The following is a 20,034-nucleotide window of genomic DNA, read 5'->3' on the forward strand; positions in this document are numbered from 1 at the left end:
TCAGGGTGCAGCTTGGCACTGCAGACTTGAGGTTTCAGAAATGGTGGGTTTTTAGTTTACTTGTAGGTTACAGCATGGCTGGGCTTCTGTGGTTATTCACAGGACTGGACTTCTGTTTTGTAAGAGATGGCAACATAGCACCGGGAAATCCCATGTTGTTGAGAGGCTCCAGAGTTGCACCTGGGTTAGTCATAGCACTGATTGCTTGAAGTTGCTTTTCAACTCTTTTCAGCTCCTGTAAGATAGATAAAATCTTCATACTTGAAGTTTTCACAATAGGGACTTCACTGTCAGCTCTTAACTTGCTTTCTATTTCATCCCAATTCCGATCTTTATCTTTAAACAAAATTCTCCATCCCCAGGCTATACCTGCCCCAGCCCACACAGTCGTGCACCCCCTGAGCTCTGCACACATGCACCTCTTTGGCCATTTTGTTGAAATTATTTAGGCAATGTTTGAACATCTTTGATTAGTTGTTCCAAATTCTGTATCTTCTCTGACTCTTTAATTTGATTGTTTGGGTTGGCCATATTCTTATTTTTTAGTTTGTCTTTAATTTTTTGACTGGTATCTGGGCATCTGATTATCTTGATAAGATTATTTTGAAAGTTGGTTTCCTTCTCGTCTAAAATTTTGTGGTTAATTTGGTTCATGTTAAAGATGTCCTTTGGCACTTGGTTTATCAGTATTTCACAGCCAAAACAGGGCCAGGGTCCCATACAGGGGGTGCAGACCCATTCCGAAGGGCTCTGGAGAAAGGGCAGGAAAGCAGATTCCCAAGACTCTACTTTCCCAACCTTTGCAGCAGCAGCCTATTCCCCACAGCCCTATAAAGGTAAGGTATTTTTTAGCCCTTTAACCCCTCTCTTTCTGAGGCAGGTGGAAATAATGACCCCACAGTACTGTGGGTGCCTGTCCAGAAAGGACAAAGGCTGTGGGACTCCATGGTCCAATTTCACCAGCCAACCATTGGATCAGAACTATTCCTCAACCCCCTCTGTTCCCAGGTGGGAGGGCTTATCCACCTTTGCCAGTCCATAGCAGCCAGCCAGCAGGGTCTAGGCCAACCAGAAGCTGCTGGCTTCAGGGGTAGGAGGTGATGCTGGGAGCTGTGGTAGAGATCAGTCACTCCCTGCAGTTTCTCTGTGTGGGAGAAATAATGGAGTCAGAGCGCCCCAGGCTCCCATGTGGAAAGGTTCAAGGCTGAGGGACCCCGACGGTTAATTTCACCAGCCAACAGTTGGATCAGGACTGTGCTATGTCTCGCCAGTGCGGTAAGAACCCTTAGCTGCCAGCCTTACAGGTGGAAGATGGATGCAAGGAGCCATGGTTGAGCTCACTCACTACAATTTCTCTGTCGTATTTTTATCCATTTCTTCATCCAGTTCTTCCTTGTATGTTGGAGTGGTCTTTCCATGGTCTCCCAAGCCCCAGCACCATGGCTTTGAACAGTTTCTGTCTGTTCTCTAGGTATTTTTAGTGGAGGAGTGAGCTCTGCCTCTCCTCATTCCACCATCTTCCTGGAAGTCTCCTATCATTAATTTTTATGCATCTACATTTTAGCACCTGTGGGAATTAAGTAGAGTTACATATGAATAAACAAAATAAAATAGTACTGGCATTTATAATTGCCTAAATGGTTGCCTTTACTGGAGGTCTTAATTTCTTTATGCTGCTGTGAGCCACTGTCTGGTATCCTTTCTTTGAGTCTGAAGAACTCATTTAGCATTTCTGGTAGGGCAGGTCTAGTGGTGATGAATTCCCTCAGCTTTTGTTTATCTGGGAATGCCTTAATCTCTCCCTGATTTTTTAAAGAAAGTCTTAACAGATATAAAATTTTTGGTTGGCAATTGTTTTCTTTTAGCACTTTAGATATTTCAACCGACTGCCTTCTTGCCTCCATATTTTCTGATGAGAGAGCAGCACTTAATCTAATTGGGGTTCCCTTATATGTACTACATTGCTTTTCTGTTGGAGCTTTCAGACCCTCTCCTTGTCCTTTGCATTAGACAGTTTGATCAGTATTTGAGGGTTGTATTTTTCTTCAAGTTAATCCTGTTTGGTGTTCTCTGGATTTCCTGGAAGTGCATATTCACATCTTTTTCTGTGTTTGGGAAGTGTTCTGTTCTTATTTCTCTGATTTTTCCTTCTGCGCCTTCCTTTCTTCTTCTTCTAGGCCTCCCATAATGTGTATGTTGGTAAGCTTGATGGTGTTCTTGAAGTCTTTTAACTGTTTTCACTTCTTATAATTCTTTTTTTTTTGCTCCCCAGCCTGACTCATTTCAGTTGTCTTGTCTTCAGGTTCATTGACTATTCTACCAGCTCTAGTATGTTGTTGAAACACTTCTAGGAATATTTTATTTCAGTTATTGTGGTCTTCAACTCTAGTAGTTCTGTTTGGTTCCTTTTTAAAATTTTTATTTCTTTATTAAGATTCTCATATTGTTCATTTATTGTTTTCCTGATATCTTTTAGTTCTTTGTCTGTATTTTCCTTCATATTAAGGATCATTTTTATAAAGTCTTTTTATGTTATGTTGAGTCTGGTCCTTTTTATTGGTATTTTCTGCATTTTTATTCTCTTTGAATGGGCCATCATTTCCTCTTTCTTTGTCTTGTAATCTTTGTTGTACACTGTACATTTTAATATTTTAAAAGTATTTATCTCCTTTAAATATTGACTTTTTGTCAATTTTTTTAACTTTTTTTTTTTTAACTCAAAGCCACATTCTTTTGCCTTCCAGGTGTGAATCTAACCCTCATGTATTATTTGTCTTTACTAATGTGAAAGAAATTTCTTTCTTTCTGCTTTTAAGATCCAGCTGGGAGAGAACTATAGGGTGTGTGTGTATATGTATATGTGTGTTTGTGTGAGAGAGAGAGAGAGAGAGATTCAACTAACATACAAAGCACTTTACAATTTCAAAGTACATTTACATAGTGCTTTTATATTTATAATTATTTGTTTCTCCAATAACCTTTGATGTGATATTATTATTTTTGTTGTATACATAAGATACTATACCCTATAAGCCAGTATTCCTCCCAAAATGTGATACTCTCAAAATAAGTTATGATGTATACAAGGTAGTTATTTTTATGTATATTACAAAAATATAAAAAAGATATAAATATCTAAATGTAATATATGATATATAGTAAAACTTAATTGCATAAATATATAACATCAAACCCGATTTTCCTGACAACATTGTTTAGCATATAGCTAAATTAAAAATTTTAAGAGATAAATAATTTATCAATCATAATGTAGGTATGACAAAAGTAAAGAAAGTGATACACAAATGAAGTATAAGGAACAGAGCTACACACCTTAGAGGAGATGAGGATAGACTTTCGAGTATTGAGGGTACTGACATTTAAGACATGTTTATATGTTTTATTGGGGAGTAGTGAAAATAGCTTCAAGAAGGAATTTCTGGCGTTCATCCACAATTATGAATGTAAGCTAGTGTGTCTATACATCCATCTGTCCCCAGAAATGAAGCCATTTTTGTTGATACATATCTATAAATTTGTTTGTAAATCAGTTAGGCCAAGGTCTTTTTCAAACCTTTAAGAGTTACCCTCATATTACTTTTGCATGTCTATATTTTAAAGTCTCTCTCAACCCATCTATGATGACTTTTTTGTCTCCCCAACCAATTTTTTTTAATCTAGTCTTTTTATTGACAAATCTCCAGATGATCAAAATACCCCTTCTTCTAAAATAGCTGTCTAAAATTTAGAGTTTATCTGGGCTCTATTCCAAAATAATACATAGATTCTTAAGGTACTCATATCTGCCTGGGAAAGAAAATTCCCTTCAGTTTTGAGATTATGGGGTATTGGTCCTCAAAATAGAAATCCATTTTAGTTAAATAATAGCTAACTCACATACAAAGCTTTGTTTTCCTTCTCCTTTTCCCTCTCTCACCCTTTCTGTGAATGGGAGGATGGGGGTGGGATATTGGATTGAGTCCACAGAAACATCAGACCTGGGACAAAATAATTAGAAATAACCAAAATGTAAAAATGCAATTCCTATTTTATAGTTTTGATGAGAGACCTTATTTTAGAATAATAGCCACAATTAATTTCATTTGGGCAAATGTTTTGTATGCCACAGTTTGAGAACAGAGTAAATAAATATGCCAGCTCTAAAGTTAAAGTTAATAAGAATTAACATTAAAATACATTCATATAGAGGGCTTCCCAAGTCTCAGTAATGGAGAATAACTCAAATAAACTGATACCTCAAATTGTCTAAAGAGATATCATAGTTGAAAAGAAAGTCTTCATGGAGTCTGGGAAAAGGCAGGCCAGAAAAAGAACTTTTGGTATACTTCCAGCATTGTTTGTAAATAAAGCACTAATATTCAATAGGTCTAATAGAGTTTGTAATATCTAATATCAGTTTTCAAAGCATATAGTAATACTATCTAACCTCTATAGCACTATATAGTTTCCCTAACCTCTATAGCACTATATGGTTTCCAAAGTATTTTCACAAGTATTATCTTATTTAGTACTTACTATGCCCTATGAGATGGTCAGGATAGGTTGTAGTGGTAATCCATAGGTTTGGAAAATAATATTTAAGAGATTGTGTGATTTAACCATTAAGTGGCAGAGTATCACTACACTACAACTCTTTCTGTGTATCTCTATCGGAAAAGAGAAATTTACCTAGCTATCCTAACTTTTTGGAAATATTTCTTAGACTATCTAGCATCCATTGTTTTGATCCTATATTCATAAAGGAACATTCTCGTCAAAGATAGGAGCTCCTGAGTGACCTTAATCCATCAAGAAGTCAGTGCTCTGAAAAATTACCAGAATTGCTTATCCTTATTTTTCTCTACATGATTAATTAAAAATTAAGAATTTGATATTCTGACATATAAATAAGCACCTTGTGAGTTTGTTTAATACCAGTCAATTCCTTAATTCCTGATCATTTCTGGATTAAACAGATGTGATCTCACCTGAGCAATCAACCCTCAAATCATGCTTTCCTTTTCTCAGTCTATCATCATCTTAATTTCAGTAGGCAATTTGGTACCAACAGCATGTGGATCTTTGGGCAAATTAACAGTTTTAAGGCTTTGGTCTTCTTTAGGGAGAAAAAGGTATGTTCATAGATGTAATGCGTGCAAATTTCTATTTAAACTAGTTTGTTCTTATACAAATACGTAGTCTCATCCTCCATCCCTAGCTTTAATAAAATATTGCTTAGATTTGAGAATGTTTATTAGAAAACTGAGGTGGAAATTAATTGGATCACAGTTATCTCTTCCAAGAATAACTCTATTTGTGAAACATAGCCATGGGTGAACTGTTTTGGGAAATACTAATAGCTATTTCTGATGCAGGTTCAGTCACCTGTGGACTCCGCCACAATGTCCCCTGTAGAAAGAACAGCAGCCTGGGTTTTGAACAATGGACAATATGAAGATGATGTGGAGGAAACTGAGCAAAATCAAGATGATGCCAAGCATGCTGAGAAGGTAGAACCTAGTCTGTTTTATTGACTTAATTACCCCCCAAGTCATAGGTTACTAAGTAGGGTTATCTAACAAAGAACATGAGCTCTTCCACCTCCATTCAACACTTCCTCTTCTGTTAATCATCATATACGTATCTGTCTGTAATGAATGAGTCTGTAGTATCTGTATTGAAAATATGCAGAAAATGTCCATCATGCTGGGAGTTTTAGCTATAATTCCTTCCTTCCTTTCTTTCCTTATTTCTTTATATAAAGTAGGTTGCCTTTATTTAAAGAACTCTCTGCTATTCATTCTAGTCATCTTAATAAATATTAATGTTCCTAAAAACTGGTTGTTAGTCTTCATCAAAAACCAAATTACCCTAAAACTAGACTTTCTTTCTATATCTTGGTAACAATTTTGTCTTTTTTTTTTTTTAAACCTTTCCTGGATAGAGAACTTCCACTCTATAGATAATTTTTAAGAACACATTTAATAACTGTTCTTTGGAGCAGATATTTTGTTTTGTTTTTTAAGAAAAATTAACAGATAAAACAAAGTTTATCAAACAAGAATCTTGGCATTATGTGTGGCATTATTTCATTTAACTGACAACCAGACAACTAGCATCTTCTTATCAGGGTTACACTATTATACTTACTGAAGAGTCCACCTCTTACAATTATCATAAAAACTGCTATCTTGACATCAGGTATAGTTTAAGACCATGATGTTAGGTAAACAGATGTTTATGCTTCTCACCTTACCTAGAAATTCTACCTTTCAGTGTCCTCAGACCTCAACCATGCAATTTCAGGAAAAGAAAGGGCAATAGAACCAATTGAATTACCTAATTCACATGAAGCTACTTTGTGAGAAAACAGACATTTATGTTCCAACAGGTGATACCAAATTGGACAGATGCACCACATCATGAAAATGGGCTAGAAAGCAATATTAATAAATCCTAGAGAGCATATAGGTCTTTGCTTAGTGCGAATATCTAAATCTTTTACAGTTTTATAATTGGAGAGAAAACAGCAAAAGCCTACTCTTCTATAATAGTCTATTTAATGATTTAGTGGCTTAACATTATGGAAATGCTACTTATTCTGTACAGGGTGATTCTAAGTATTTACTATATTTTTAACCTGTTCCCATTTGATACTATCCCTAATCGAATGTGGCTTGAACCAACTGGTAGTTTAATGTGGAGAGAGAAATGCAAACATTTGGAATGCCACGTTAAGATTAAAAATGTAAACTTAGGAGGAGGACAAAACTGCTTTAACATTTATGGCTACTAATAACTTTAAAGAACATTAGCAGGTACATGTAATAGCAGCTCAGATAGCATCCAACTACATTGCCTAGGGGTCCTTTCATAAAACAGTAAATCACTAATTTCTAAAACCACTATAAATCCAGTTTCTCTCTCCTTGTCTTTGGTACCTCTTCTCTGCTATAGTATGAACAGGAAATAACTAAACTGAAGGAGCGCCTGCGAGTGTCTAGCCGGCGGCTGGAGGAGTATGAACGGCGGTTGTTGGTGCAGGAGCAGCAAATGCAGAAGCTGCTGCTGGAATACAAAACTCGACTGGAGGACAGTGAGGAGCGCCTGCGCAGGCAGCAGGAAGAGAAAGACAGCCAAATGAAAAGCATCATCAGCAGGTCAGAGTACCACTTGGTGGCAGATGTGGGCTAGTTACAAAGACCTGGTGAGATGATCAAAAAAAATGTTAATGGACCGGCGCAAAAGTTATTTTCAACTCTGTATATACTCTGTGCCACTAAGTACAAATGTGATGATTGACTATCTCTTAGAATTTCCTAGATATCAAGTCTTCGCACACTCTCTATGAAAATGCGGGCATTCTGTTGTTTTTTTATTGGTAACACATAAAAAAATAAAAACTTAGAGACTCACTTGAGAAGTCTTAGAAAAGAGCTGGGTTTAAAAAAAATCTATATATTCAGTGTATAAGACTTTTAACTGAATATTTCACAAGGCATCCAGGGGAACAGAAAGGAATTAGGGAGAGGTCGATTTTACCAGTCACTTACATAGCACTTTTCTAAGCACTTTACAAATAATAATTTATTTAATCTTCATTGCCTGAGGTAGGCATTATTATTATTATTCTCTGTTTATATAAAAGAAAACAGGCACAAGTTCATTAAATCACTTACCCCAGGTGGAAGTTAAAGTTGACCCCAGGCAGTTGACTCCAGAGTCCATGCTCCTAACCACTGCGCTTCAGTATTGTCATGCTGTGAACAGGTCAAGTAAATTGAAGACAGAAAAGGTTTGTTTTAGCAGTACAGAGGTAATTGGCAATCGTTCTGAGAAGAGTTTCAGTAGGGTTATGGAGTTAAAACATCAGTGGATTAAAGTGTGTATGGTGAATGAGAAAGAAACTAGATACTACTCTTTAAGAAAACTTGGCTGTGAAAGGAAAAGAAAAATATAGGTAACTTGGGAATAAGAGATTGTTGCTTGTTTTCTGTTGGTTGGTTTGATATATTAAGATAAAGTAAGTTATGCTGAGGGAGAGACCTGAAGGAGGAAATGATTAAGGCAATACTGTGCCAGAGGAGATGGAAATGCATGGGATTCAATCACAGGTAGAGATGTCAATCTTGGATAAGTCTGTCTTCTTGAAAAGAAGAAAGGAAAAATGTTTGCCCATGAAAATAGATTTATTAGAAGGGAGAAGAAATATTGCAATATTATGAATTTGGTGTTTCTTTTTCTGTGTTTTAGCTAGCCCTCTATTGAAACAATGTTAATGTGTCCTTCCTGCCATATTCTAGGCTAATGGCGGTGGAAGAGGAATTGAAGAAGGATCATGCTGAGATGCAAGCAGTTATTGATGCAAAACAGAAAATCATTGATGCACAGGTAAGCAAGCACTGAGTCTAGTTGAAGGCAGTTGTTTATAGTAACTGTTATTTCCTGAATTTCCAACCCTTGCAAATGCAAAGCAGGTACTGGAAAATGGGTTATTGAAAAATTCTTGACATAATTTTTGAAGACGAAAAGAGTTTCCACATGGCCTCTATTACTTTTCCTAATATCCAGCAAAGTTTTACTGTGCTTAGTGCAGTTGCTTGACAATTCTCAGCCTAGTGCATGATGTGGTTTACTTCTTTCCTTTTGGAAAGGAAGGCATTCCTTAAGGGTGTGACTGTGAATAGTACACTGCATGTATCTGGCTTGTGACCTCCACTGACCATTGCTTGGCTGTGATGTTCACGGTCTTGTCAGTCACATCCACTGTGCCATCAATCTCTAGCCCCAGACAGTAACAGAACTGCAGAGGAAAGACAAGACTGTAGAAGCTATCTTTCCTTGTCATTCTTCTTTCAGTTCAGCATTTGGCATTGCTGCTTGGAATTCACTTGGCTGCCCTTCTTTGTTGACACTATGCTTAGAGCACCTCTGCTGATAAAACTTTAAAAAAACAAAGAAATAAAGAAAAAGTTGATGAAATCAGAACCTGGACTCTGCTCAATGTAACTTATACCTGTGACACCAGTGAGGCGATGGCTACCAAGAATACCTCACAGGGGCACATCAATAATTAGATGTGATTATTGAATCCAATAATCACAAAATCCAAAAGGCAGGAAATATTTCTAACTCCTTTTCATTTTGTCAGTGCAAAATAAATTGTATTTCTTAGAGTCAAACAAATAACAAAAAGCCAGTGCTTTTTGATGGTGACAGTTCTAGCCATTGAATGTATCACCACCCTGAGTACAACCCAGCCAGGTTTGCATTTTTACCCTTAAATACCATATCATGCCCCAAAGCTATGAAATAAAAATTGGAGCAAGGAACATAATAAATACATAGATGTTCTACTCCCTTCTCTGTACAACAGCCAGCAGTCAGTACATACTAGAGCCCCTAGTGTATTAGTTAGGGTTCTCTAGAGAAACCAAACACTCGCAAATATAAAATTTATAAAAGTGTCTCACATGACCACAGGAACACAGAGTCCAGAATCCGCAGGGCAGGCTGTGAAGCCGATGATTCCAATGGGGGGTCTGGATGAACTCTACAGGAGAGGCTCGCCAGCCAAAGCAGGAAGAGAGCCTGTCTCTTCTGAATCCTCCTTAAAAGGCGTCCAGTGATTAGACTGAGCATCACTCATTGCAGGAGACACTCCCCTTGGCTGATTACAAATGGAATCAGCTGTGGATGCAGCTGACAAGATCATGATCTAATTCTATGAAATGTCTTCATTGCAACAGACAGGCTAGCACTTGCCCAACCAGACAAGCAGGTACCACCACTTGGCCAAGTTGACAGATGAACCTGACCATGACAGTCCACCCCTTGTCAACTTGGCACTTATATTTATTACCTTAAACCATACCTAATTTGTAAATAAAAAACATTAAAACACATTTTTTTTCTTTCACCTAACAATACTCAACTGTTCTGCATATAACTGGAAAAACATTAACTCTCTCCAGAATAGCGTGCAAGTCCTTGGGTAATATTCATTCTTGAACTTGATATCTTACAACTTAAATAGTGTAACAGGAACAAAACAGCATCATAGTCCTCATTTCTGTAACTGATCATGTGGTCATAGTTCTTATTTTTCACTACCTTCTTCCACTGCCCATTCCATGTTCCCTTTACCCTCAGCAAGCACTTCAGCTGGCCGTGGTTCTTTGCCTGGTGGGGTGACCCAAACCTTCATTCCTGAAGTTTCAGACCCACTGGTAGTCCTGTCTGGATTGTGCTGTCGCAGTTTTCCATTGATTTTAATCACAGGGCATGGTAGTACTAAAAGATGTCCTAGTGAATCTCCTATATTCCAAGAAAACTCTTCTTTACCTCCATTGTGTAGTTGCAGTCCTATTTCCCCCTGATAGTGACGGTCAGTCACCCCAGACAATAATGCAATCCCCTTCTTGGCTTGTTGATCCAGGGGCATGAGTAGCCCAAAGTGACCAGGTGGCAGTCTTAGATTCCAGTTCAGTGGAATCATTGTTGTTTCTCCTGCTGGAAACACTCCCCCTTTTGGAACTAAAACCTGTAGACCAGCAGAACTCAGGGTCACAGGGACAGGAAGCAAAAATTTTCCTAGTGGATCACTAGGGGTAATAGTGAGTGGTGCCATTCCCATTTCCACCCCTTGGTTCCTGGACCCATGAATCCTGGCTATGGGAGCAACGACACCATACAGTGTACGCTGATTCAGAACATACACAGCTTCCTGGAGAACATTACCCTAGCCTTTCAAGGTATTGCCACCTAGTTGGTACCGTAATTGGGTTTTCAAAAGGCCATTCCACCGTTCTATCAATCCAGCTGCTTCTGGATGATGGGGAATATGGTAAGACCAGAGAATTCCATGAGCATGTGCCCATTCCCGCACTTCATTTGCTGTGAAGTTTTGTTCCTTGATCAGAAGCAATGCTATGCAGGATACCATGACGATGGATAAGGCATTCTGTAAGCCCACGGATGGTAGTTTTGGCAGAAGCATTGCAGGCAGGGAGAGCAAACCCACATCCAGAGTATGTGTTTATTCCAGTTAGAACAAATCGCTGCCCCTTCCATGAAGGGAGTGGTCCAATGTAATCAACCTGCCACCATGTAGCTGGCTGGTCACCTCGGAGAATGGTGCCATATTGGGGGCTGAGTGTAGATCTCTGCTGCTGGCAGATTGGGCAGTCATCAGTGGCTGTAAGCAAGTCAGCCTTGGTGAGTGGAAGTCCATGTTGCTGAGCCCATGCATAACCTCCATCCCTACCACCATGACCACTTTGTTCATGAGCCTATTGGGCAATGACAGGAGTTGCTGGAGAAAGCAGTTGACTGGTATCCACAGTACAGGTCATCTTATCCACTTGATTACTAAAACCTTCCTCTGCTGAAGTCACCCTCTGGTGCGCATTCACATGGGACACAAATATGTTCATATTTTTTAGCCCACTTAGAAAGGTCTATCCACATACTTCTTCCCCAGACCTCTTTTGTCACCAATTTCCTAATTATGGTCTTTCCAAGTCCCTGACCATCCAGCAAAACCATTAGCAACAGCCCATGAGTTAGTATACAAACACACCTCTGGCCAGTTTTCCTTCCAAGCAAAATAAACAACCAGGTGCACTGCTCGAAGTTCTGCCCACTGAGAGGATTTCCCCCTCACCACTGTCCTTCAAGGACACCCCAGAAAGGGGTTATAGTATTGCAGCTGTCCACTTTCAGGTGTGCATGCCCAACTTTATGGCTTGGTAGGTCAGACAACACCTAGCTCATGATAGGTAACTCAGGTCTCATGGTAACTTGGTGGCCCATGGTTAAGCATTTAGTCTCTACTAAGGCCCAGTAGCAGGCCAAAAGCTGTTTCTCAAAAGGAGAGTAGTTATCTGCAGCAGATGGTAAGTTTTGCTCCACAATCCTAAGGGTCTGCGTTTTTATTCTCCTATAGGGGCCTGCAAAAGGCTCCAGACAGCATCTCTATTTGCCACTGACCCTTCCAGCACCATTGGATCTGCTGGATCATATGGCCCAAGTGGCAGAGCAGCCTGGACCTGTTGCAGAGCCTCATCTTGCTCAAGTCCCCTCTCAAATGAGCAGCTTTTCTGGTCACTCAATAAATGGGCCAGAGTAGCACACCCAAATGAGGAATATGTTGTCACCAAAATCCAAAAGGACCAACTAGGCATTGTGCCTCTTTTTTGGTTGTAGGAGGGGCCAGATGCAGCAACTTATCCTTCACCTTAGAAGGGATATCTCAACATGCCCCACACCACTGAACACCTAGAAATTTCAGAAGTGGAAGGCCTCTATATTTTTGTTGGATTTATCTCCCATCCTCTGACACACAAATGCCTTATCAGTAAGTCTAGAGTAGTTGCTACTTCTTGCTCACTAGGTCCAGTCAACATGATATCATCAATATAATGAACCAGTGTGATGTCCTGTGGGCAGGAGAAATGATCAAGTTCCCTCTGGACAAGATTATGACAGATGGCTAGAGAGTTGATATACCCCTGAGGTAGGACAGTGAAAGTATATTGCTAACCTTGCCAGCTGAAAGCAAACTGTTTCTGGTGGCCCTTACTAATAGCTATTGAGAAAAAAGCATTTGCCAGATCAATAGCTGCATACCAGGTACCAGGGGATGTATTGATTTGCTCAAGCAATAATACCACATCTGGAACAGCAGCTACAATTGGAGTTACCACCTGGTTGAGCTTATGATAATCCACTGTCATCCTCCAAGACCCATCTGTTTTCTGCACAGGACAAATAGGAGAGTTGAATGGGGATGTGGTGGGAATCACCACCCTGCATCCTTCACGTCCTTAAGGGTGGCAGTAATTTCTGCAATCCCTCCAGGAATCCGGTATTGCTTCTGATTTACTATTTTGCTAGGTAGGGGCAGCTCTAGTGGCTTCCACTTAGCCTTTCCCATCACAGTAACCCTCACTGCACAAGTTAGAGAGCCAATGTGGGGATTCTGCCAGTTGCTCAGTATGTCTATACCAATTATACATTCTGGAACTGGGGAAATAACTACAGAATGGGTCCAGGGGCTCACTGGACCCACTGTGAGATGGACCTGAGCTAAAACTCCATTGATCATCTGGCCTCCATAAGCCTCCACTCTGACTGGTGGACCAGAGTGATGTTTTGGGTCCCCTGGAATTAATGTCACTTCTGAAACATTGTCTAATAATCCCCAAAATATCTGATCATTTCCTTTTCCCCAATGCACAGTTACCCTGGTAAAAGGCCATCAGTCTCCTCGGGGAAGGCTTGGAGGAGGATTAACCGCATAAATTTGTGGCACTGTAACCAGGTTCTCCCTCAAAGGGGCCTGGCCTCCCCTTCATTCAAGGGGCTCTGGGTCTGTAAACCGTCTCAAGTCTGGAAATTGATTAAGGGGCTGTGACTCTGTGTTTTTGTAATTCAGGCTAGACTTCTGTTCAATTGACATGGAACTCTTGTTTATACAGCTCGAACAAGAATTTAGTAGACTGCCCTTCTGTTGTATTTCTAAGTACCCCATGATTTACTAGCCAATGCCACAAATCTCTGTGAGTCGTATAATTTTGACTCCTCCTTTGAGTTTGCTGTCTTGTAATAGCCACATCTGCCCTGTCTTTGGCGATTAAGTGCTGCCACCTGGCTTCTGCCAACTCTGGATCCCATCATCCCCATTGTGTTTGAGGATTTCAGTGACAGCAGCTCCTACAGTTTTATCTGATCTACAGAGAAGTGCAGCTACAGAGCTCTTCAGGGATGATGTTGCTAGTCTCACAAATTTATTTCTTACTGTTCTGGTAAAAGGTACATCCTTCAGACATTCCTGGGGTATAAGAGCAGGCTTTGCATGATAAATCTACTCTAACATTCCAATCTCTAAGCCTCTGGATCCCCTCATCTACATTATACCAGGGCAGTTCTGGCATTTCAACCTCAGGTAATGTTGGCCACCTTTTGATCCATGTTTCAACCAACCATCCAAACAAACCGTCAATACCTTTTCTAACCCCCCGAGCTACAACATTGAATGCAGAATCTCTGCTTAGTGGGCCCATATCAATAAATTCAGCCTGATCCAGCCTTATATTCCTCCCACCATTATCCCACACCCTTCAAATCCATTGCCACACATATTCCCCTCATTTCTGTCTATATAAATTGGAAAACTCACACAGTTCTTTTGGAATATAATGTACCTCCTCATGTGTAATACGTTGTACCTCACCTTTAGGGGCCTGTTGGGCCTTTAGTCTAGTTATAGGTCTAGAAAAAATGAGGGGTGGTGGAGGTGTTCCATGAAAAGAATTAGAAATATCTTCCAAGCCATTTGCTTCAGGGCCTTCATTTGCAGTTTCACCTAGTGAAATAGGATTAATCACTCTAGGTCTAATCCCTTCAGGAGGAGGTTGGGTGGCCAACTCCTCAAGGCTGGCTGGAGGTGGGGTGGCTATATACTCAGGGCAGACTATTACAGGGTTATCTGGAGAAGACTCAGCATGACCTAGGGTTTCACCCTCACCCCTGATATCCTTCTCAATCCATATGTCACCATCCCATTTTTCAGAGTCCCACTCCTTTCCAATCAGTGCCCTCACTTTAATGGCAGACACCATGCAACATTGAGATTTCAGTTTATGTTGTAAAGTTGCTACTCCAACAATAAGATTCTGAGTCTGATTTTCAAAGATCTCAAGTCTACGGCTACAGGAAATAAAATTTCCCTTCAGGATACTCATAGAAGCTTCTACATCAGTCAGATGGCGCTTAAGCTTCTCACTTGAAGGCTTAAGCCCATCCCTTTCACTCCTTAATGTAGCCAGTGTATCTAACAACAACCAGCCAACATCTCTATACCTCTTATTTCCACAAAACTCTGTAAAGGTGTCAAAAACATTATCCCCCAGAGCCTGGCTTTGTACAAGCAAAGCATTAAGAGAATCAAATGGTGATATTTTGACTATCTCTTTTGCCAACTCACTCCATGGATTGGGAGTGTCATTCTGATTATGGGAATCAAAGTCCTTAGAACCTTTGAGTCCAGTCAGAGTAGAAAACCATTCATAAAAACCCATTTTTAAGATTCTGTTTCTTAAGAACCACTCCTGGTACCAAGATATATTAGTTAGGGTTCTCTAGAGAAACAGAATCAACAGGGAGCACTCACTGTTGCTTACTGGAGCCCTTTAAGAGGGAACTATTTAGGAAAAAGCTTTAGAGCCCTAACAACCAGAGACCTTTGGAGATGAAGAAGGAAAATGCCTCCAGGGGAGCTTCATGAAACAAGAAGCTGGAAGAGAAAGCTAGCAGACTTCACCATGTGCCCTTCCAGCTGAGAAAAAAGCCCTGAACTTCATCAGCCTACAAATTAAATATAAAATATTTAATTTTATAAAATATAAAATTTTATATTTTATTTTCTAAATATAAAATTTAGAAAAGTGTCTCACGTGACCGTGGGAACGCCAAGTCCAAAATCCACAGGTCAGGCTGTGAAGCCAATGATTCCAGTGAAGCATCTGGATGAACTCCACAGGAGAGTCTTGCCAACCAAAGCAGGAAGAGAGCCTGTCTCTTCTGAATCCTCCTTGAAAGGCGTCCAGTGATTAGATTATCACTCATTGCAGAAGACACTCCCCTTGGCTGATTACAAATGGAATCAGATGTGGATGCAGCTGATGTGCTCACAATCTAATTCTATGAAATGTCTTCATTGCAATAGATAGGCCAGCACTTGCCCAACCAGACAAACAGGTACCACCACTTGGTCGAGTTGACACATGAACCTGACCATGACACACTCGTATTCTTCAACATATTCTTAACATCTCCAGTCTGGTTTCCGTACGGGGTCAATGTGGGTTAGCATTTATTTTTCAAAAGAAGTGGGAGTGAAGTTGAAAACAAAGCAACGGGAAGAATGCTTCATAGGCCTCATATTCCTCATTCGGACACACTAGGCTTGGAAGTTGAGTGTGAGTTGTGATGCCCTCTCATGCATGGCTCCCAGAAATATTTTGAACTCTTGAATTCTATAGTTTATAGATATTTAGACTACCTAAGGATCAGAAGAAAAGTCTGCTGCAATTGTCTTGCTTAGTCTTTTTGGTTTTTTTTTTATCTTGAGTAGGTGTCCCTGAAGTAGTGGAGACAAGGTCATCTCACTGTATGTTTTAATTGATAAGCTGCTGGAATGTTATATATCAGAAACAGAACAGCTTTTAAAAAAGGGGAATTTACTAAGTTGCAAGTTTACAGGTCTTAGGCCTTGAAAATGTCCAAACTAAGGTACCAATAAGAGGTTACTTTCACTCAAGAAAGGCTGATGAAGTTCAGGGCTTTTTTCTCAGCTGGAAGGGCACATGGTGAAGTCTGCTAGCTTTCTCTTCCAGCTTCTTGTTTCATGAAGCTCCCCTGGAGGCATTTTCCTTCTTCATCTCCAAAGGTCTCTGGTTGTTAGGGCTCTAAAGCTTTTTCCTAAATAGTTCCCTCTTAAAGGGCTCCAGTAAGCAACTCTATCTTTAATGGCTGGATCACATTTCCATGGAAACAATCAAAAAGCTCCCACCCAGCCATTTTGAATAAGGATTAAAGAAGTTGGCTTTTCTAGGGTGCACAACAGATTCAAATTGGCACATTCTACAGTTTGGACCCCAAAAAGACATGTTCTTTCCAAATGCAAAATATATTCATTCTATAACAATATCTGAAAGCCTTAAACAATACAAACTCAGAAACAGTACAGAATCTCGTCAAAATCAGCTACAGGCATGGTCTGTCCTAAGGCAAAATTGTCCTCTGGCTTTGAACCTGTAAAACTCAGAACAAGTTATTTGCTGCCAACATACAAAGGAGGTACAGTCATAGGATACATATTCCCATTTCCATAGGGAGAAGTGAGAAGGAACACCAAGCAGTATTGAAAACCTGCAGGGCAAACTCTATTACATTTCAAAGTCTGAGAGTCATTTATCTTTGAGGCTTTAGAAAGTGGCAGTCCCACCCTTTCCAAGGGCCTGTGCAGGGGCCCGCTTCTCTCTGAATACAGCCTTGGGGGACATTGGGGAGACTACCTTTTTCTCAACTCCACCCTCTCCAAGCATCAGGGCCACACCTGGGCTCTCTGCCATCTCCAGGGCACATGCTCCACCCCTCCATGAGGTGGCAGCAAGGCTTTCCCCAATCCCCAAGGAATGAGCTCCACCCTCTCCAAAGCCTGAGGTGGCACAACTCTTCCACTGCAATGAGGTAAAAGGCCCACCCTTTGCTTTTGGGGCAAATTCACCCTCTCCAAGTACTTGGGTTGGTCTGTTCTCCTAGCCTGAGGTTTCTTGACTTCAGACCTTAGCCTGCATGGTTCTGCCTCTGAAGATATTTTGCCTTCACTTTGTCCCTTTTCTGAGCCTTTTAGTTCAGACTGGCAGTGGCTCCGTTTATATAGATCCCACAACACTCTTGCTAGCATTCTATGTAGTAGGCAAAGATCATGCCCATTAGACAAAAGGAGTTTCTACAAGTCCTTCCTGGATAACTCCCTCTCTAATCCTGGCTTGTCCTCTAATGGTTGACTGCTTCCATATTTAGTCACATCCTCACATGGGGCCCTACTCTCTGGGGTCTCCCTTTCTGGATGCCCAGAATTTTCCAGAACATCAGTTTCTAGTTTCTTTGTACCCAAGAGTTCAGTTCTCAACTTATCTCTTTCCTCTTACATTTTACTATAAGCTTCAAGGAGCAGCCAGACTGCCTTTTCCACATTTAGTCTGGAAATTTCTTCTGCTAAACTTCCAAGTTCATCACTCTCAAATTCTGCTCTCCATCTACAAAGAATGCCTTCCTTCCAGTTTGGAACAACATGTTCATCATTTCTGTCAGAAGCCTCATCAGAGGTATCTTCGGAGTCCACATCTACCAACAGTCTCTTCAGAGCATTTTATGCCCTCTCTATCAAGCTCCTCACAACTCTTCCAGAATCTTCCCCTCATCTATTTAAAAAGCCATTCCAACATGTTTGGTATTTGCAAACTGCAGCATCACCCCACTTCTTTGGTACCAAAATCTGTTTTAGTTTATAAGCTGCCAGATTACGATATACTCAAAACAGGACGGCTTTTAAAAAGGGGAATTTATTGAGTTGCAAGTTTATAGTTCTAAGGCTGTGAAAATGTCCAAATTAACAAGAGGTTACCTTCACTCAAGAAAGGCCAATGAAGTTCAAGGTTTCTCTCTCAGCTGGAAGGGCACATGGTGAAATCTGCTAGCTTTTCTCTCCAGGCTTCTTATTTCATGAAGCTCCCCCAGGGGCATTTTCCTTCTTCATCTCTAAAGGTCTCTGGCTGCATGGGCTCAAGAGCTTTTTCTAAAATGGTTCCCTCTTAAAGACTCCAGTAAGCAACCCCACCTTAAATGGATGGAGAGACAACTCCATGGAAACAATCAAAAAGCTGCCACCCAGCAATACTGAATAAGGATTAAAGTTGACTTTTCTGAGGTACATGTAAGGTTTAGGAGTCAAAAGAGAGAAGAGGCAGACCAAGAAACCTTACAGTGAGCAAGTTTATTCCTGTGCTCCCGGGCAGAACTCACAGAACTCAAGGTAGGGAGTTGTGAGTTCGCCCCTGGGTCCTGGTGCGGGCGGTTTTTAAGCAAGGAGGTTAGGTGACATCTAGAAGGGGCAGCACATTTTACACAGCTCGAGTCATGGTGACCTTCCCTGTTCCCCCAACCTAACAGTACAGAACAGATTCAAACCAGCATACTGTATATACCATAAAAATTCCTCTCAGAGGCGTAAGAGAAGCAACCTAATAAAGAAGGTAATTTTATCCAGGAAAACTAGTGTTGTAAAGTTTGCTTTTGGGTTTTCAATATGACAATATAAAGCAGAGTTCCATTAAAAACCACACCAGGAGAGGCTTTAGTACTAATAGATAAAACAGACCTTTTTAATATTTTAGCTGGTTTGAAATCTGTACCAGTCTTAAAAAGAGGGAGCTTGGACATACTGCACACATGGCTCTGTGCACAGTAGTTCCCTTTTCTCAATTGACTGTCAGTTCAGCCTTAGTAGCTTTTAAATCTTTCTACCCCTACCACTCCCATTCCCTATTTTTACATCTGGCACAAGGTGACTGGTAGGAAGCATGAGTCATAGGCATAGAAGTTAAAATCAAGGAAAGGAATCTGAAACAGCAGTCAGTGTCAGACTTGTGATCTGGCTAAACTAGATAATATTTTGGGTCCATACCTCAAGGCAGCAGTTCTCAAATGATTTGGTTCCATGGACTATTCAATGGAACCAGAGGCACCTTCCATAGATCAATATCCAACCACTCTCACTGACCATTCAACAATAACAACCACTCTTAACTCATAGATCAAATGGGTTTAGTTGAAATCAAACGTAGGCATTACCAGAGACCCACTATGGATCCCTAAAGAATACTTACAGACTCCACTTTGAAATATATTTTGAAAACTACTGTACCATGCCAAATCATAATATAAATAAAAACAGTGAACAAATTATTATCTCCATAAGAGAAAGATACCCAGTTCCAGCTGTTGGCTTACTGATACATCAGAATCTTTGGATATCTTTGCATCCTTTGTAATGAATGACTTTCTACATCAAATCCTTTCCTTTGTAAGGATAAACCTTACCTCTTAAGTGTCTGATGGAGCAGAGCACCCCTCCTGGCATCATTTAATAGAATGAAGACGTGTTTGAGGGTAAAAGCTTCCTGGTCAGGTAACCCATACTTTCATGTTGCTGACATCTGCTTTGGTGTCACTGGTAGTAAAATAAAAATTTCTGAAATTGGTCCAGTTGTTTTCCTTATACTAGACCTGAGCCCACCATTTCCCCAAACACTAAAGGCCAGGTGGCCAGTGAACTGGTTTTCATCTCTCGCAGCAACCCTGTGACTAGAAAGACTAGTCAGTGAATCAGCCTCCTTCTCCTTGAGTGATTTCGTGCTACAAGGCCCACAGTGTGGGCCTGGCTCTGCCATTTTCTTACTGGAA

The 20,034-nt window shown here is 40.3% G+C and overlaps 1 protein-coding gene across 8 annotated transcripts in view; it reads left to right on the forward strand.

The window, feature by feature from the left end:
• RASAL2 (RAS protein activator like 2) overlaps window positions 1-20,034 on the forward strand; it is a 562,368-nt gene that overhangs the window by 533,944 nt on the left and 8,390 nt on the right. For all 8 annotated transcript variants that reach the window (XM_077157105.1, XM_077157101.1, XM_077157107.1 and 5 more), the window contains 3 exons: window positions 5,376-5,510; window positions 6,958-7,160; window positions 8,304-8,391. In XM_077157105.1, coding sequence (XP_077013220.1) covers window positions 5,376-5,510; window positions 6,958-7,160; window positions 8,304-8,391 — 426 coding nt within the window. The remainder of the gene's footprint in view (window positions 1-5,375; window positions 5,511-6,957; window positions 7,161-8,303; window positions 8,392-20,034) is intronic.

Source organism: Tamandua tetradactyla, chromosome 4, assembly GCF_023851605.1.
Source record: "Tamandua tetradactyla isolate mTamTet1 chromosome 4, mTamTet1.pri, whole genome shotgun sequence".
Classification (NCBI taxonomy): Eukaryota; Metazoa; Chordata; class Mammalia; order Pilosa; family Myrmecophagidae; genus Tamandua; species Tamandua tetradactyla.